The 14,674-nt window shown below is 40.1% G+C and overlaps 1 protein-coding gene across 2 annotated transcripts; it reads left to right on the top strand.

Moving 5' to 3' along the window:
* Positions 1 to 5,925: 5,925 nt before the first annotated feature.
* Positions 5,926 to 14,176, top strand: LOC108438322 (GTPase IMAP family member 4-like). Of its 2 annotated transcripts, XM_037541825.1 has the most exons (4): positions 5,975 to 6,025; positions 6,380 to 6,392; positions 6,763 to 6,803; positions 12,564 to 14,176. In XM_037541825.1, the coding sequence occupies exons 3-4, from the start codon at positions 6,788 to 6,790 to the stop codon at positions 13,808 to 13,810; spliced, it is 1,263 nt and encodes a 420-aa protein (XP_037397722.1). In that variant the 5' UTR covers positions 5,975 to 6,025; positions 6,380 to 6,392; positions 6,763 to 6,787; the 3' UTR covers positions 13,811 to 14,176. The 2 variants fall into 2 exon arrangements, with proteins under 2 accessions (XP_017571540.2, XP_037397722.1); XM_017716051.2 differs by lacking the exon at positions 6,380 to 6,392 and having other exon boundaries at positions 5,926 to 6,025.
* Positions 14,177 to 14,674: the final 498 nt, after the last annotated feature.

The raw sequence follows: 14,674 nt of genomic DNA, 5'->3' as shown, positions 1-14,674 counted from the left end.
CTTCTGATGAGGGAAATTTTACCAGAATGATGACTAAATTTAAAGACCTTGGGGATGAACATGTTATGAACACTATGAAAGACAATGGAAGCTGGTGGTCATGGTTATTGTCTGGGGTGAGGAGAGCTCTGCTAATTTGATATGTGTATGATCTTTTTTTTGTTTTTTGGTAGGTATAGCTTTGTTATGTGTCATTCCTCTGATTAAGGTACTGATTGCCAAGACAAAGGGCCCTGTTACTAGACACTTGGGTCCAATCCCATTTCTTATTTTTACCCCTACCCCTTGTTTTCGAGTGTAACCCTCCCCCTTGAGTTACACAGGGTAGTGGTTGAAATCTTGCCCCTATGAAATGGGACAACCCTTCAAGAGCCAAGATGCAGCTGCACCATTTAAGGAAAATTCGCCAGGTAGCGAACGAGACTAGCAATTTTTATGCGTGTTATAAATGACCATAAAACGCTATTACAATGGTCTCTTACAATACAACGGCTTTATAACAGAGAAATACTTACATTTATGTGTCTCTTTGGTCGCTTGAGCAGCTGTCTTTCTGATGATTCGCAGGGCATTCTGGGAATTTTCTCACAAAACTCCGTTTGTAGTGAGCCTCTGAAAAATCTCTGTTTGAAGGGCCAAATAGCCCTAAGATTTCACCTTACCCCTCCATTTCAACAACAATCAGGACAACCCTACCCCTAGACGTCAATGTGCAAAATGGAGGGGTAGGGCTAAGTGTTAGGGGTAAAGAGTGAAATTGGATTGGGCCTTGTTTTAGTGTTTATAAACTAAGAATATTCGACTGAGATACAACATACAACAGCCTGTTTTGTCTGTTAGGTCTGGAAGTTAAAAAGGAAGACAGTATGATGAGTTAATTCGGTGATGTGCTAGAAACCTCTTTCCAGTTGATCTGTGTCTGTTCCATGTGGTCTAAAGTCACAGTGGCTTTGTTTACATGCAAAGATTTTTGCCAATCCGATTTACTACAATCAATCGGATTACAGATTCAGACTGAGGTGTTTATTCTCACTCAATTCAACAATCTGATGTTTACATGCTCACTACAATTAATCCGATGCAAAATGACGCGCAAGCATGGAGTAGCGCTTAGAGTAAACGTTACCATGACAGTGAACATCACATGAGGTCCAGTCAGCGTGAGATGAGTTTCCAGTTGACGTGCTTGTGTTTTTAATTGCTTTAAACTGACTTCAGACTCAGAAAAACGTCCTTGACATGTACTTATAAAGGAAGCTGCGAGAGGAAGACGTCGTGCTCCCAGACACATAGGCTGGACGTCCGTCCCACCGCCGTCTTTTAAAGCTCAGCGCATAAACCTCTGCAGATCAGTTTCTGCTCCGCCATGTTGACCGGTATAAACCTTTCGCTATTATGTGATGCGCATGCGAACAACGTAACATTCCGATTGGAAGGTAGAATAGAATTAACAACCATTTGTCACTGTGTTTTGCACACTGTGAAATTAGACCTCTGCATTTAACCCATCCATGCAGTGAAACACCCACATACATGCACACTAGTGAACACACCCTAGGGGGCAACCCTATCCATGGCGCCCGGGGAGCAATTGGGGGTTAGGTGCCTTGCTCAAGGGCACTTCAGTCATGGACTGTCAGCCAAGGGGATCCAACCAGCAACCTTCCGGTCACAGGGCTGGTTCCTTAACCTCCAGCCCACAAGGTAATCGGATTCAGGCATTTACATGGTTATTATTCTTCTATTTAACACATTATTTAGAGGTTTGCCCACCTCGTTCAATCAGATAGAAATTGTATTCTGAATGGCCCCAATCGGATTAGTCTGTTCCGATTGAGGTGTTTACATGGACATATTCTATTCTGATTGAGCTATTAGTCTGATTATTAATGGATTATCAGGCTGCATGTAAACATGGCTAGTGTAACACTGCAGAAGAGAAGCGACCAGTATCCAATAGCAAACTATCTTTATTGTCAAAGAGGTTCATTTCAAAGGTCATAGGCCAGAGACAGTCCACATAAAAAAGGGAAAAATCTGAAATTTAGTGTAACCAAATCCAATGTTATGTACAAAGCTCAAAAAAAAAAAGCACAAGCAAGGGTCAAAATCCAATAGGGTATAACAATAAACAACAAGGCTCAGAACTGACAGAGAAACTCTCTAAAAGACATCACAAAAAACATAAGAATATGGGAAATAGATTACAAAACAACATTTAGATGTGCAGTAAACAGACTAGAACTGAGGTGAGAGCGACCTCTGCAGGTGGTCCCTGGAGAAGAATGTGATCCACAAACTGACAGAAGAACTTTTTGTTATGAACAAAGTGAGGTTATATGGTGCCCTGTACTGATTGCGGTTACTGCATGCTTTTTGTGGTGGAATTTTGCTGATTGTTCTTCTTCTGATATGATGATCACTTATGTACTTCTTTGTATTTGTGTAATCATTATGTAACCGCACAGAATGTGTCAGACACTCACAGTAAAATGATCAAGAGAAGTTTTACTGATGGAAACACAAAACAGGCTTGTACTCACAAAGCAGGTGTGGGCCAAAACCAGAAAACACCAGATGAAAAACATAACAAATGGTACGGTGATTTGTGTATCTTAAACTCCTGTGTTCCTATGTTATTCACATTTAACTCATATATTGCTTTTAACTCTTTGTTACTTTGTTTTTGGTTTCAAGTCACATGTGGGAAGGATTGATTGATTTTGTATTGGTTTTCTGGGTTTTTGCTGATGAGTGAAATTAGAATTGCTTATGTTAGTGTTGTGACTTTCAAAAGTGGATATCTGGAGGTTTTTAATTTTTTTACCTAGTAAAATGAACCCTGTTTACCTTGTGCTGGAAATGGTCCAAAATTAATATGCTGATTTGGAGATAATGGCAGCCAATAAGGTCATGTAATTTGAGAGTTAATGGTTCCCAAAATCTGCGAAGATTAAGAATAAAAATGGGAAGGGCAAAGGAAGAGACAGGCGAACCCCTCCTTCACCAGGAGTTGTATTAAAATGTATGTATCTCTTTGTGTGTTTCAATTGCTTCTCATGAACTCAAGATTAATGCTATGCTTCTTGTAAGGCCTTAATCTTTAATAAACCTGGAAACACTGCTGCTCCTTAATGCCTTGTAATTGTTTTATTTTTTGTATGTGACTTATTTTCACAAAAAGAATGACAAGATGAACAGCCATGTCTAATACACACTTTGAGCCTGTCTGTTTTACGATTTCTAAGTTTGGTGCTGATGACTAAAAGTATGTTTGAGCCCTCCCTATGAGAAAGAAGAAAGAGCGAGATAGTGAGAAAGGGGTGGGGGAGAGAGAGAGCGAGACAGAGAGAGAGAGAGAGAGAGATGGTTGTTATAAAATGTTTTTGTTATGATATTTAACCTTTAGTGAACTGTCCAGCACTGAACTGGAGGACAGAGGAAGATCCAGAGTTTGATTGGTTGACAGTGTTTGAGCACGTCCTGCAGGTGGCACTGTTGCTGTGTCTCTTCAGTCAGACTGTGGGGTTTGCTGAGATCTGCTGCTTCTGGTCACATGCTGGACAATCACATACAGTCATGTCAACATACAGTAGAAAAAGAGAACAGTTCACTAACCGGCCCTCTTCCTCTTCAGTTGAGCCTTTGTGTTTCAGTAGTGACATGAAAACTTTTTTTACTTTTTTGAAAGAACGCAAAAAGAAGAAAAGAGCAAATAAATAAATAAAATAATAATTTCATTTCCACAAGCTGAAATGTAGGGGTTAGGGTTTTGGACAGACACCTCCCAGTTGAATGTTCACTATAAATGATGACTTTGTGTAATGTAGTTTAAGATTAAGTGACCCTTATTAGTCCCACAACAGGGAAATTTCACCTCCGCATTTAACCCATCCGTGAAGTGAAACACCACATACACACTAGTGAGCATACACACACTAGAGGGCAGTGAGCACACTTGCCTGGAGCGGTGGGCAGCCCAATCTGCAGTGCCCGGTTGAGCAGTGGGGGGTTAGGTGTCTTGCTCAAGGACACCTCAGTCATGTGCTGTCAGCTCTGGGGATCGAACCGGCGACCTTCCGGTCACAAGGCTGGATCCCTAACCTCCAGCCCACGACTGTAAATCCTTGTAAATGCTGAAGGACTGAATTTCTGTTACAGCTTAGCCTGACTACTGAGCAAGTCCACATATATCAGAAGTAATGAGAGTGTCACGCTTGGCTCTTCCCACCCCCCCATGTGCTTTTTGTTTACCTTTAGCTAGTCCTGTCATTTGCTTTTGTTTTGGTCTTTAGTCCAGCCCACTTTTTTTCGTGACTCCACCCCTGATTGTTCCCACCTGTTCCCACCTGTCCCTCATCATCCCTGTGATTATTTAAGTTAAGCCCTGTGTTTGCCCCTAGTTTTTGCTAGTCTTTGTTTGGATGTTTGATGTATGTGCTGTTGGTTTTGCTTGGTGTTCGTTTGGTGTTCGTTCCTCCAGCCCTTGTTGTAGTTTTCCTGTGTTTGTCATCATGTCTGCATATCGTTCTATCTGTGTTGGCCATCTGAACCTGGACTGTCTTGACCCTGATTTTGGATTTGCCCATAATAAATCTCGCTTGTCTCCGCACATGTGTCCCCCTGCTCGCCCCCCCACCCCCCCATTATAAAGAGAGCAGTCACCTCCAAATAATAAAAATGGCAACTTACAAGTATCTTTAATTTGATGTCAAATATTTATTTACTTTTATTTAAGCAGGAAAAGATTTCACTAGACTCTTTGGTCAGGACTGTCCTGGCTAAAATAAGCAGCAAAACATAACAGATTTAGTAACTGGTGCTCGTTTGTTAGTATCTGGTGCTCACCTGAAAGTATAATATCTGGTGCTAACCTGATATTATCTGGTGCATACGACATAGTATCTGATGCTCACAAGATTTGTACCTAAAAGCCCACCACATCCGTTCAGAGGCTCCATATTTTTCAACTATGATAGTATAAAAATAACATTTATCTAACATTTGTCGTGTTAAACTAGCAGAGAGTGGCAGATTAACACTTTGTGGACCAGGTGAAGAAAAATTTACTGGAGAACTAAAGTGGTGAACATTAGCATTACACTTGTACCTACAATGCATTTACCCACAGAGATGAAATGTTTTTGTTCTTGAGTAGCCTGCAAACACTTTGACTAAAAACATTGTCATCAAATTTTCCAATGCTACTAAAAAGTTTGCCACTCCTGATTTCCTAAATATTTGCAGATTTGTCAAAATAAATGGTTTCAGCTTATACTTACTCTTATAAATGTTAAGAGAGTAAAAACATGATAAAGTTCTTAAATGAATATTTATTCATTCATATTTATATCATTTATTCATTTCCTTATTGAAGGAAAAACACACCTAAATAAACCGTGTGAAAGGTAACTGCCCATAAACACAATACATACACTTTAACAGCAACAAAGACAACCACGATAACTGGAGACCAGTCTTTTACATCATTATAGATATATTTTGCCCCACCCTTCCTTACACAATTGCTTTAATTGAGCCATGTTGGAGAGATTTCAAGCATGAAGTGCCCATTTAAGGTCCTGTGCAGCATTACAATGGAGGTCAAGTAAGAAATTTGACTTATGGAAGTGGTTAGAATGCTCTTGCTGATGGATCTGTAGAACTAAGTGAACCAGTGAGAGGAGTTTCTGCAACTTTTGCAGAAAGAACATATTTTGATGAGTTTTCTTGACAATGTTTGTTTACCTTCCATTTCAGTTCTTTAGAGATGGCTGTAACTAGAAATCTGGATGACTCTCTTACCAACAGCACTGTTATTGATATGAAGGGGAGATCGACGGTGGGTCCTGTTTTTTTCTCAAGTTATTTTTTACTGCATAGTGAGACAGGTTGCCCCTCTCTTATAGGCAGACTCATCATTAACTTGATAGAAGAGTCACTAGAGGTGCCCTCGTTGGTATGGGAGAGGCAAATGCACACAACCCTAAGGTGCTCCTGTGTTGATGAACAGGAGTTCTGACAGGTAAGAGTCCCAGCCACATAAATCGCCTCTTGTCAGAAAGAAAGTTAACAATCCATTGTGTGATGGAGGAGTCTATACTCAGCTGTAGCCTTTTGTCATAAAGCCATTCAAGCACAGCTGTATTAAAAACAGAGCTTAAGTCTACAAACATGACTCTTGCATAGGAGCTTGGAGTGTCTAAATATTTAAGGCCATAGTGTAGACTGAGACTTGAAGATGATATGATATGATAATAATGCTGACAAGGTGACTGAGTGAAATGAGCCTTGGAATGAGTTTGGCAAGGATGATTGTGTAGAATGCTGAGCTGTAATCTATGAGCAGAATTCTTACAGATGTGTTCTTTCTGTCCAGGTGTGTGAGAGCAGTGAGTATTGTTAGTGCAATGGCATCGTCTGTGGATCTGTTGGAGCAGTAACACCCGATTATCAACAATCGGCAAACATTTGTTCAGTTAATTGATTGTCATTTAAGAGGTGTTTAATTTCTTATATATGAAATAAATTAAATGGTCCTTTAAAAATGTGTTTTGTGTTCTCAAATTGCATTTTATTCTACATACATTTAGAATACATTTTTTCCCATATGGACACATACAGCCCTGTATGTATGTATATATATATATATATATATATATATATATAGTGATATTCTTAAATAGGGTGTGGTTAGAGATGGAGGTGTGTTTTAGGTGGAGGCTTCTGATTTTTCTCTGGAATTTCCTGATCTCATTTCAGAATCCAGCTTGACAGCAAACACAAAATGGCGCTGAGTGTAGGTAAGGAACAAATCACTGCTAAACATAATTAATGTGTGTATTTGGATTGCGGCATGTAGAAATTCTGATTGACCTAATAATGTATTGTATTGTGTTATATAATTCTGCCAAGTTTGAGAACCATTAGACCTTACTTCTAACACAAACACATGTAAAACATTTGTTTATTCAAATGTCTGTAGGGATATTTCTAATCACAGAAATCAGAGACTAGTTTTATAGTTTAGTCACGGTAAATGTAAGTAAATGTAAATGTAAAAGGACTGTTAGTCTAGTCAGTGCAGTGCTAGACAATGCCAAGTGGTGGATTTTTTTAGAGGGTATGTACAGTTTAGTTTCGAAATTAACAATACGTACCAGTGTAGTACTATGTAATGCAACAGTATTTCAACTTAAATATTCTGAGTATTACATATTCACCTGTTAAATTAAAATTAGTGGACTGAAGCACTAATACAACTAATACAATACTACTGTCCACTAATACTATAATAATACTGTCCATATCTGGTAATTTTCCATTTTACTATGTAATTGAAAGATATGTCAGAAATTATTTAGAATTATTACATATTATCTATTAAATACTAGATAATTACAGCACTGTTAAAAAAATGGTTTTCCCTGTAATGGCGATATTATGCTGTCAGCATCTGATCAATACTCAATTCAATTCAATTCAACTTTATTGTCATTATACAATACAGGGTAGTACAGTATAATGAAACACTATTGGGCTACTTTTCCAGTGCAGTAATAAAAGATGCAAAGTAAACAGTGTAAAGACAAAAGACAGTAAAAGACAGACAAAATGTGCAGTCAGTAGGTACAGGTGTCGAACATAGGCAAGTGTTATAGGTGTATTGGATGTATAGACAGTAAGTGCATAGTCAGATATTCAAGTGTATCAGGTACATAGACAGAAATGTGCATGGTGAATTGCAGTACAGTACAGTTAATGCAGAAGTACTATTGGTAAAAAAAAGAGATGTAAACAGTAAACTGTATATAAAGTGTACAGTGCAGTTACAGAGTAGCAGCATAATGTCCAGGTAACATCTTAAATAAACAGTTACAGTAAAAATATATAAATATACTATAAATAAGGCTAGCCAGAGATGGCGTGCACAGCATACAGTCTTCTGAGCTCAGTGTGTAGTGTGCTGGATGATCAGGCTGGTCAGTAATGAACTGTAGTGTTGTTGTTAAGCACAGGTCGATGCTGCCGGTGTGACCAGTTCTTGAACCTGGTGGTTCTGGCTCGGATGTTCTGGTACCTCTTTCTTGATGGCAGAGGACGGAACAAGGGGTGGCTGGGATGTGTGGGGTCTGAGGATATGTTGGTGGCTTTCCTATCGGTTGTCATATATGTCCTCTGTGGGCGGGAAGACTGCTGCGGTGATGTGTTGAGCAGTTTTGACCATCCTCTGCAGGGCCTTGCGTTCAACAGCAGTGGGGCTGCCGTACCAGACGGTGATGCAGCTGGTCAAGATGCTCTCCACTGTGGCTCTGTAGAAGTTGCAGAGGAGCTGTTGTGGCAGGTTGACTTTTTTTAACCTTCTGAGGAAGTGAAGGCGTTGTTGGCTTTTCCTGATGATGTGGGATGTGTTGAGTGACCAGGTGAGATCCTCGGATATGTAGACACCAAGAAACTTGAAGCTGTTCACCTTTTCCACCATCGCCCCCTCGATGCTCAGTGGTGCATGCTCTCTACTTCCCCTCCTGAAGTCAACAATCAGTTATTTGGTTTTGCTGACGTTAAGGGAGAGGTTGTTGGCGGCACACCACTCTGTGAGGAGCTTGACTTCCTCTCTGTATGGTCCTTCATCATTGTTGGTGATATTGCCTATGATTGTGAGATCATCCACAAATTTAATGAAAGTATTGGAGCTGTGTTTTGGAGTGCAGTCGTAGGTGTACAGTGTGTAGAGCATTGGTAAGAGGACACAGACTTGTGGACAACCTGTGCTGAGTGTGAGGGAGGGGGAGGTGTGTTCACTCATCCTAACACACTGGGGTCTGCAGGTGAGGAAGTCCATAATCCAGCTGCACAGGGTGTGACTTATTCCAAGTGTGTTGAGCTTGGAGACGAGTTTGGAGGGGATAATGGTGTTAAAGGCGGAGGTGAAGTTGATGAACAGCATTCTCACATAGGTGTTAGTTCCTTCCAGGTGGTTGAGTGCAGTGTGTATTGCCAGAGAGACTGCATCCTCAGTAGATCTGTTTGCCCGGTAGGCAAACTGGTGGGAGTCCAGGGTGCTGGGAAGGCTCCTCTTTAAGTGAGTGAGGATCAGTCTCTCGAGGCACTTCATGACTATGGGTGTGAGAAAAATGGGGCAGTAGTCATTCATGCTTGAGGTGGTGGTTTTCTTTGGGATGGGGATGATTGTTGTGGCTATGAAGCAGGCAGGAAGAACAGACTGTGCCAGGGAGATGTTGAAAATGTCTGTGAAGGTGGCAGCCAGCTGATTGGCACACGCTTTCAGGACCCAACCTGTAATGCCATCAGCGCCTGCTGCTTTGTGAGTAGAGACCCGTGACAGTGCTCTCCTCGCCTCTTCACTAGTCACTGTGAGTGGTGCAGGTAGGGGCTCCTCTGGTTTGGAAGTGTGCGGATATGTCTAATCTACACACTTCTTGATGAATCCAGTGACAGATGTTGCATATTCATTTACATCAACCAGAGACTCTATGGTTGCTGCAGTCTTGAACATGTCCCAGGCAGTACACTGAAAGCAGTCCTGTAAGACTGACTCCGCTCCATGAGGCCACACACGCACTGCTCTTACTGTCGCATTAACCCGTTTCAGGACCGGCCGGTATGTGGGCTTCATCAGCAGAGAGATGTGATCACTCATACCGAACAAAGGCAGCAGGGTGGTGCTGTACGCCTCTTCCATGTTCGTGTAGACGTGATCCAGTGTGTTTTCTCCTCATGTTAGACAGGAGATGTGCTGATGGAGCTTGGAAAGCACTGTTCTGAGATCAGTTTGATTGAAGTCCCCAAGGCTTCGAGACGATGAAGACGATGAGTGCAGCTTCTGGATTTCGAGACTGCTGCTTGCTGATAGCATTAGTTAGCTTAGCATCGCATTGCAGAGGAATGTACGTGGCCACGACAATAACCACATTAAATTCATAAGGGAGATAATAGGGTCTACATCTCACCACCATGTACTCCAAATCAGGTGAGCAGAGGCTTCCGACAACAGCTGAGTTGGTGCACCATCGGTCATTCACAAACACACACAGCCCCCCTCCCCTTGTTTTGTTTTTGTTGAGGGAATCGGCTATGCAGCCCATGCGGTGCACTGTGAGCCCGTAAAGCATGATAGCCGAGTCCGATATGCTGCTGTGAAGCCAGGTTTAAAAAGTAAAGTAAAAAAAAAACCAGTAAAAACAAAAACACAACAGTTTCTTAGTTCACAACAGAGTCTTAGTTCATCCAGCTTGTTTTCCAGTGACGTTTGCTAGAAGTAGGCTGGGGAGTGGGATCCGAGTTAACCTAGCCCAGATGCCTCCGCTTGTGTTTACGTTTGCATGCCTGTCGACATGTCTTCCAGTCGGAGGTGAAGTAGCGAAGTAGGGGCAAACAATAGGTAGCTTGGGGTTGAGAAACAGCAGGTTGAATGTTAAGTCCGTACACTGTTTTCCAATGTCCAGTAATGTTTATCGATCATACACAATGTGTCTCTCTGTGATCCTGGAGTTCATGCTTTTCTCCTTGTCATTCATGATGGACGTCTTGCTGATGAAGACAAAAGAGAAATAGAGAAGATCCAGAGAATCTATGGACCCACATTCAACAACTACTCCATGGTCCTCTTCATTACAGAGGCGGGGCAGGAAACAGTAGATTTAGATGAAGCAACTAAAAATCTAATTGAAACTTGTAAAGGACGTAGTCATGCTTTGGACACCAATAGAACGTCAGAGATTTTGAAATATGTAGAGCAGTTGGTAGTACAAAACAATGAAAGCTACTATACAACAGACATGTACTGCAGTTCACATGTGGCTAAGGTTAGAAAACTAAGGAATAAAATCAGTAATCTCAAAAAACAAATAAATCAGATCCAAGGTAAGCATGTTTTTACATCACACTGTAAAAAATCGAGTTAACCTGCTGCCCAGCATTTTTGAGGTATCTCATCTTAATTTAGCTTAAAACTCATCTTACACACATTTATTGGTATTCTTCCTTAGGTCAATGATACAGTTGATACAGCTCTCTCAAAAAACACTGAATATGCTGCCTCCCTATAAAATAAAACTCATTACATTTTTAGGGCTAAATTTTGTCATTTTTTGTTCCTTAATTTGGTCATTGCTATCTTACACTAAGAGGCTATAACTCCCTTAATCACATCATGCCCTGAGGCTAAGAGAATTTTTTCCTCCTCTTAAACTCCCAATCACATCACACTGTGCGATTGCTGTTATTTGAACTTTGTGTTGGTTTCCTGGACTAGAATTAAGCCTAATCCTGGACTACAATCTCTCAATTGAGATTCTCTACTCAAAGGAAAATATAGTGAACACATATGCTAGTTCCTGGCAGGCCAATGAACCCCTAGTAATGCCTTCTTTTACAGCCCCTTAATGTCGATACATTAGGAACAAACTCCAAAGTCTAGTCATTTTGGGTAGCATGACGGTAAATACCAACACAATATAAATCGCTGAAATGTCAGAGGTTACATTAAAATGTAATGTAAATTTTGTGAGATATTTTAGTGTTCTTTATCAGCTTATTAGTGTTAGTTGTTTCACTGTAATTTAGTGAAACTGTCTTGAAACTCACCATAATGTTAAACAAAATTGTTACCCAGGAGCTTAATACCACAATTTTAAAAATGATTTTTAATACTTTTCTCTGTAAATAAACTTATTTGAGCAGCAGTAACAGTTTATCTTAGCACAAACTGATTTAGCTTAGTGGAGGCAATGCTGCCTGTCTGAGCAGAAGAAACCGTTTCATTGTTTCTAGGACACAAAACACTAAATACATATTGTCTCCAAAGTAACACAATGGCTCAAGCAACACCAGAACAACCTTAGAGCGTCACACAAAAGGGAAGTCATGCACATATGAGTTATTAATGACATAGGGGGAGGTTGAAAACTGAAAAAAAAAACTTTCAGGTTGTAAGGAGGTGGTACATTCAAGTTTTTTTTTTTTTTGTGAGCTCACTCTTAACTGTATCGTTGGCATACCTTGCAAATGCAGTGCAAAAAAATATGAACTAGGAAAAATGAACCAAGTTAAGATTAATCAAAAAAACTGTGCAGTGAGACACCTTAGAATTTTAAGTTGACCTCAGTGTATTGACAAGGACTATTCAGATGTAGTATATACTGGTTTGATTATTTAACTACTGTTAAAAAACAATATTCTTACTGGAGGGATATGGCCACTGGTTACTCACTTATGGTTACTAAGTCAATTTAGTTAAAAATAATGGTGTGAGTCAGAGTTTCTGTTTCAACCAACATCTTTTCAATTATAATCACTGGACTGGTTAATGACATCATATCCTGGATAAATTTATGCAAATACACTTGTCATTGATTCACACAAACACTTGAACCTTTGTAAAACAGATGGGGAGTCAGAGTTTATGGGAGTGTTTGGCTGTTTAGGATAGACAAGTCTTGACAACAATGGCAAAGCTACGTAGTTTGGCTTTTATGTTTGACTTTTTTATATACATTATGTATCTTGTCTGTGTTACATGGCTTCTGTTTTTTTCTTTCTAGACTCCTCCTCAGGTAGAGATGAACTAAGAATTGTGCTGCTGGGGAAGACTGGAGTGGGGAAGAGTGCTTCAGGAAACACCATCCTGGGAAAAAAAGTATTCAGAGAGTTGCTTAGTGCTCGATCAGTTACCAGTGTGTGTGAGAAACAATCAGCTGAAGTCAGAGGGAAACAGATCTCTGTGATTGACACTCCAGGACTTTTTGATACAAATATTCCTGACGTAGAGGTCAGGAAGGAAATCGTTAAGTGCATCACCATGGCAGCTCCAGGTCCACATGTCTTTCTCATGGTTCTTACAGTGGGACGCTTCACACAAGAGGAACAACATGCAGTGAAGATGATCCAAGATCTGTTTGGTGAAGAATCCATAAGATATACCATGGTGCTGTTCACCAGAGGAGATGATCTGTATCAAATGCAAGTGAGCATTGAGGACTTTGTTAAATCTTCTGAGTTTATTTTACAAAACATGATTCACCAGTGTGCTGGTCAGTACCATGTGTTCAATAACAGAAATCCTGAAGACCGCAGTCAGGTCACTGCTCTACTGGAGAAGATTGACTCCATGGTGGCAGTGAATGGAGGGAGCTGCTACACTAATCAGATGTTCCAGCAAGTCGAGAAAGCTCTGAAAGAAGAAAAAGAGAGAATACTGATAGAGAGACAGAAGGAGATAGAGAGAGAGAAAGAAGAACTGAAAGCTAAATATGAAGTTGAAATTATGAAAATGAAAAAGGCAATGGAGGAGAACAGGCAAAATCTGGAAAACGAATGGAGAGAAAAAGAAAAAGAGTTTCACAAGAGAGAAGCACAAGTTAAGATGGAGAAAAATGAACAACTCCGAAGAGAGATGGATGATAAACTTAGAGCACAGCAAGAAGCTTTTAATCAGGAAGTAGAAAGGAAACAGCAGACCCTTAAAGAAAAGATGCATGAAGACTTGGAACAAGAAAAAAAAAAGTACAAGAGAAAAAAAGAAAAGATGTTGAAAGAGGCAGAGGACAAGGCTAGACTGCAAGCTGAAAAGGAATTCTGCTATAAACTGGAGATGGAGGTGACTCAAGCCAGAGAGCAGGGCAAGAAAGAGGGGTATGAGAGGGGAAAGAGAGATGCTGAAAAAGGTTCTACATCCTATAAGTCATGGGTAGGGCAACTAGCACATGAAGGGTGCAAATATTTTGGCCCTGTAGGAGGTGCAGTAGGAGGACTTATTGGTGGTATTGTGGATAATTATATAATACATTAGTGAAAAAAACTTTTGTATATAAAAAACAAAAGACGGGAAGCAAGTCCATATTAAACCCCACAATTTTGGTCTATGAAACTAAACACCAAGCAAGAGAAATACAAATTTCAATTTAAGAGTGTGTGGGTTCACAAAGCTTTCATGAATAAAACAATATCTGTACAAAGGACAATACATTTTCTTGTAGCATTTATAAACTGTACAGTATATTACAGTAAAATTACATTATTGGTCCTAGTCCCATGTAGTTAAATTGAGAGCTTTTAATAATCATTTCTGTTTTTTAGTGAAGGCTCAGTGAAAGTAGGAGGCCAATTGCCGAATAGCCACCTGAAAATATTACCTTTTTGAGGCTTTCATGTTGCAGTCTTTTTTTTTTTTGAGGGTATGCATTAAACAGTACAATTATGTCCTCTGTAGACCATTATGTACATTGTTGTGTAATATATTGTTGGGTCATTGTTACCATAAATTGCTATAGAAGAGAAAAAAAAAACCTTCTGTGCTTGCGTTTGGTGTAAAATGGCAGTGGGGTATTTCATTAATCTAAAAATTGGCCTAATTCTTCTGCTTCTTCTAAGATACTTATGCTTCTGGGCCGTGGGGGTTACTGGAGCCTATCCCAGCAGTAATCTGGCGGGAAGGCTGGTCTGATTCTTTAATCTATTTTTTCATAAAAGAACCTTGATATAGCAGTGTGATGTATTTTGATTTTATGTATGCAGTAGGAGATCCTGAAACTAACAGGGTTTTTATATGCTCCTGTTCAGTTTTTGCATGAAGAGCTGTTTTCTCAGCATGGAGAACCTTTGTTCACAAATAAACTGCAAGGTTGCGAACTGTGAAGATGTCTGTCATTCTTCA

This window comes from Pygocentrus nattereri, chromosome 1 (genome assembly GCF_015220715.1).
Source record: "Pygocentrus nattereri isolate fPygNat1 chromosome 1, fPygNat1.pri, whole genome shotgun sequence".
NCBI lineage: Eukaryota > Metazoa > Chordata > Actinopteri > Characiformes > Serrasalmidae > Pygocentrus > Pygocentrus nattereri.
This window is presented reverse-complemented; position numbering and strand designations above follow the sequence as displayed.

Coding starts and splice junctions, on each gene's coding strand:
- LOC108438322 (XM_017716051.2), top strand. CDS start 6,006: ATGAACAGGAGTTCTGACAG. Junction 6,026..6,762: donor ATGAACAGGAGTTCTGACAG/GTAAGAGTCCCA, acceptor ATCTCATTTCAG/AATCCAGCTTGACAGCAAAC. Junction 6,804..12,563: donor CAAAATGGCGCTGAGTGTAG/GTAAGGAACAAA, acceptor TTTTCTTTCTAG/ACTCCTCCTCAGGTAGAGAT.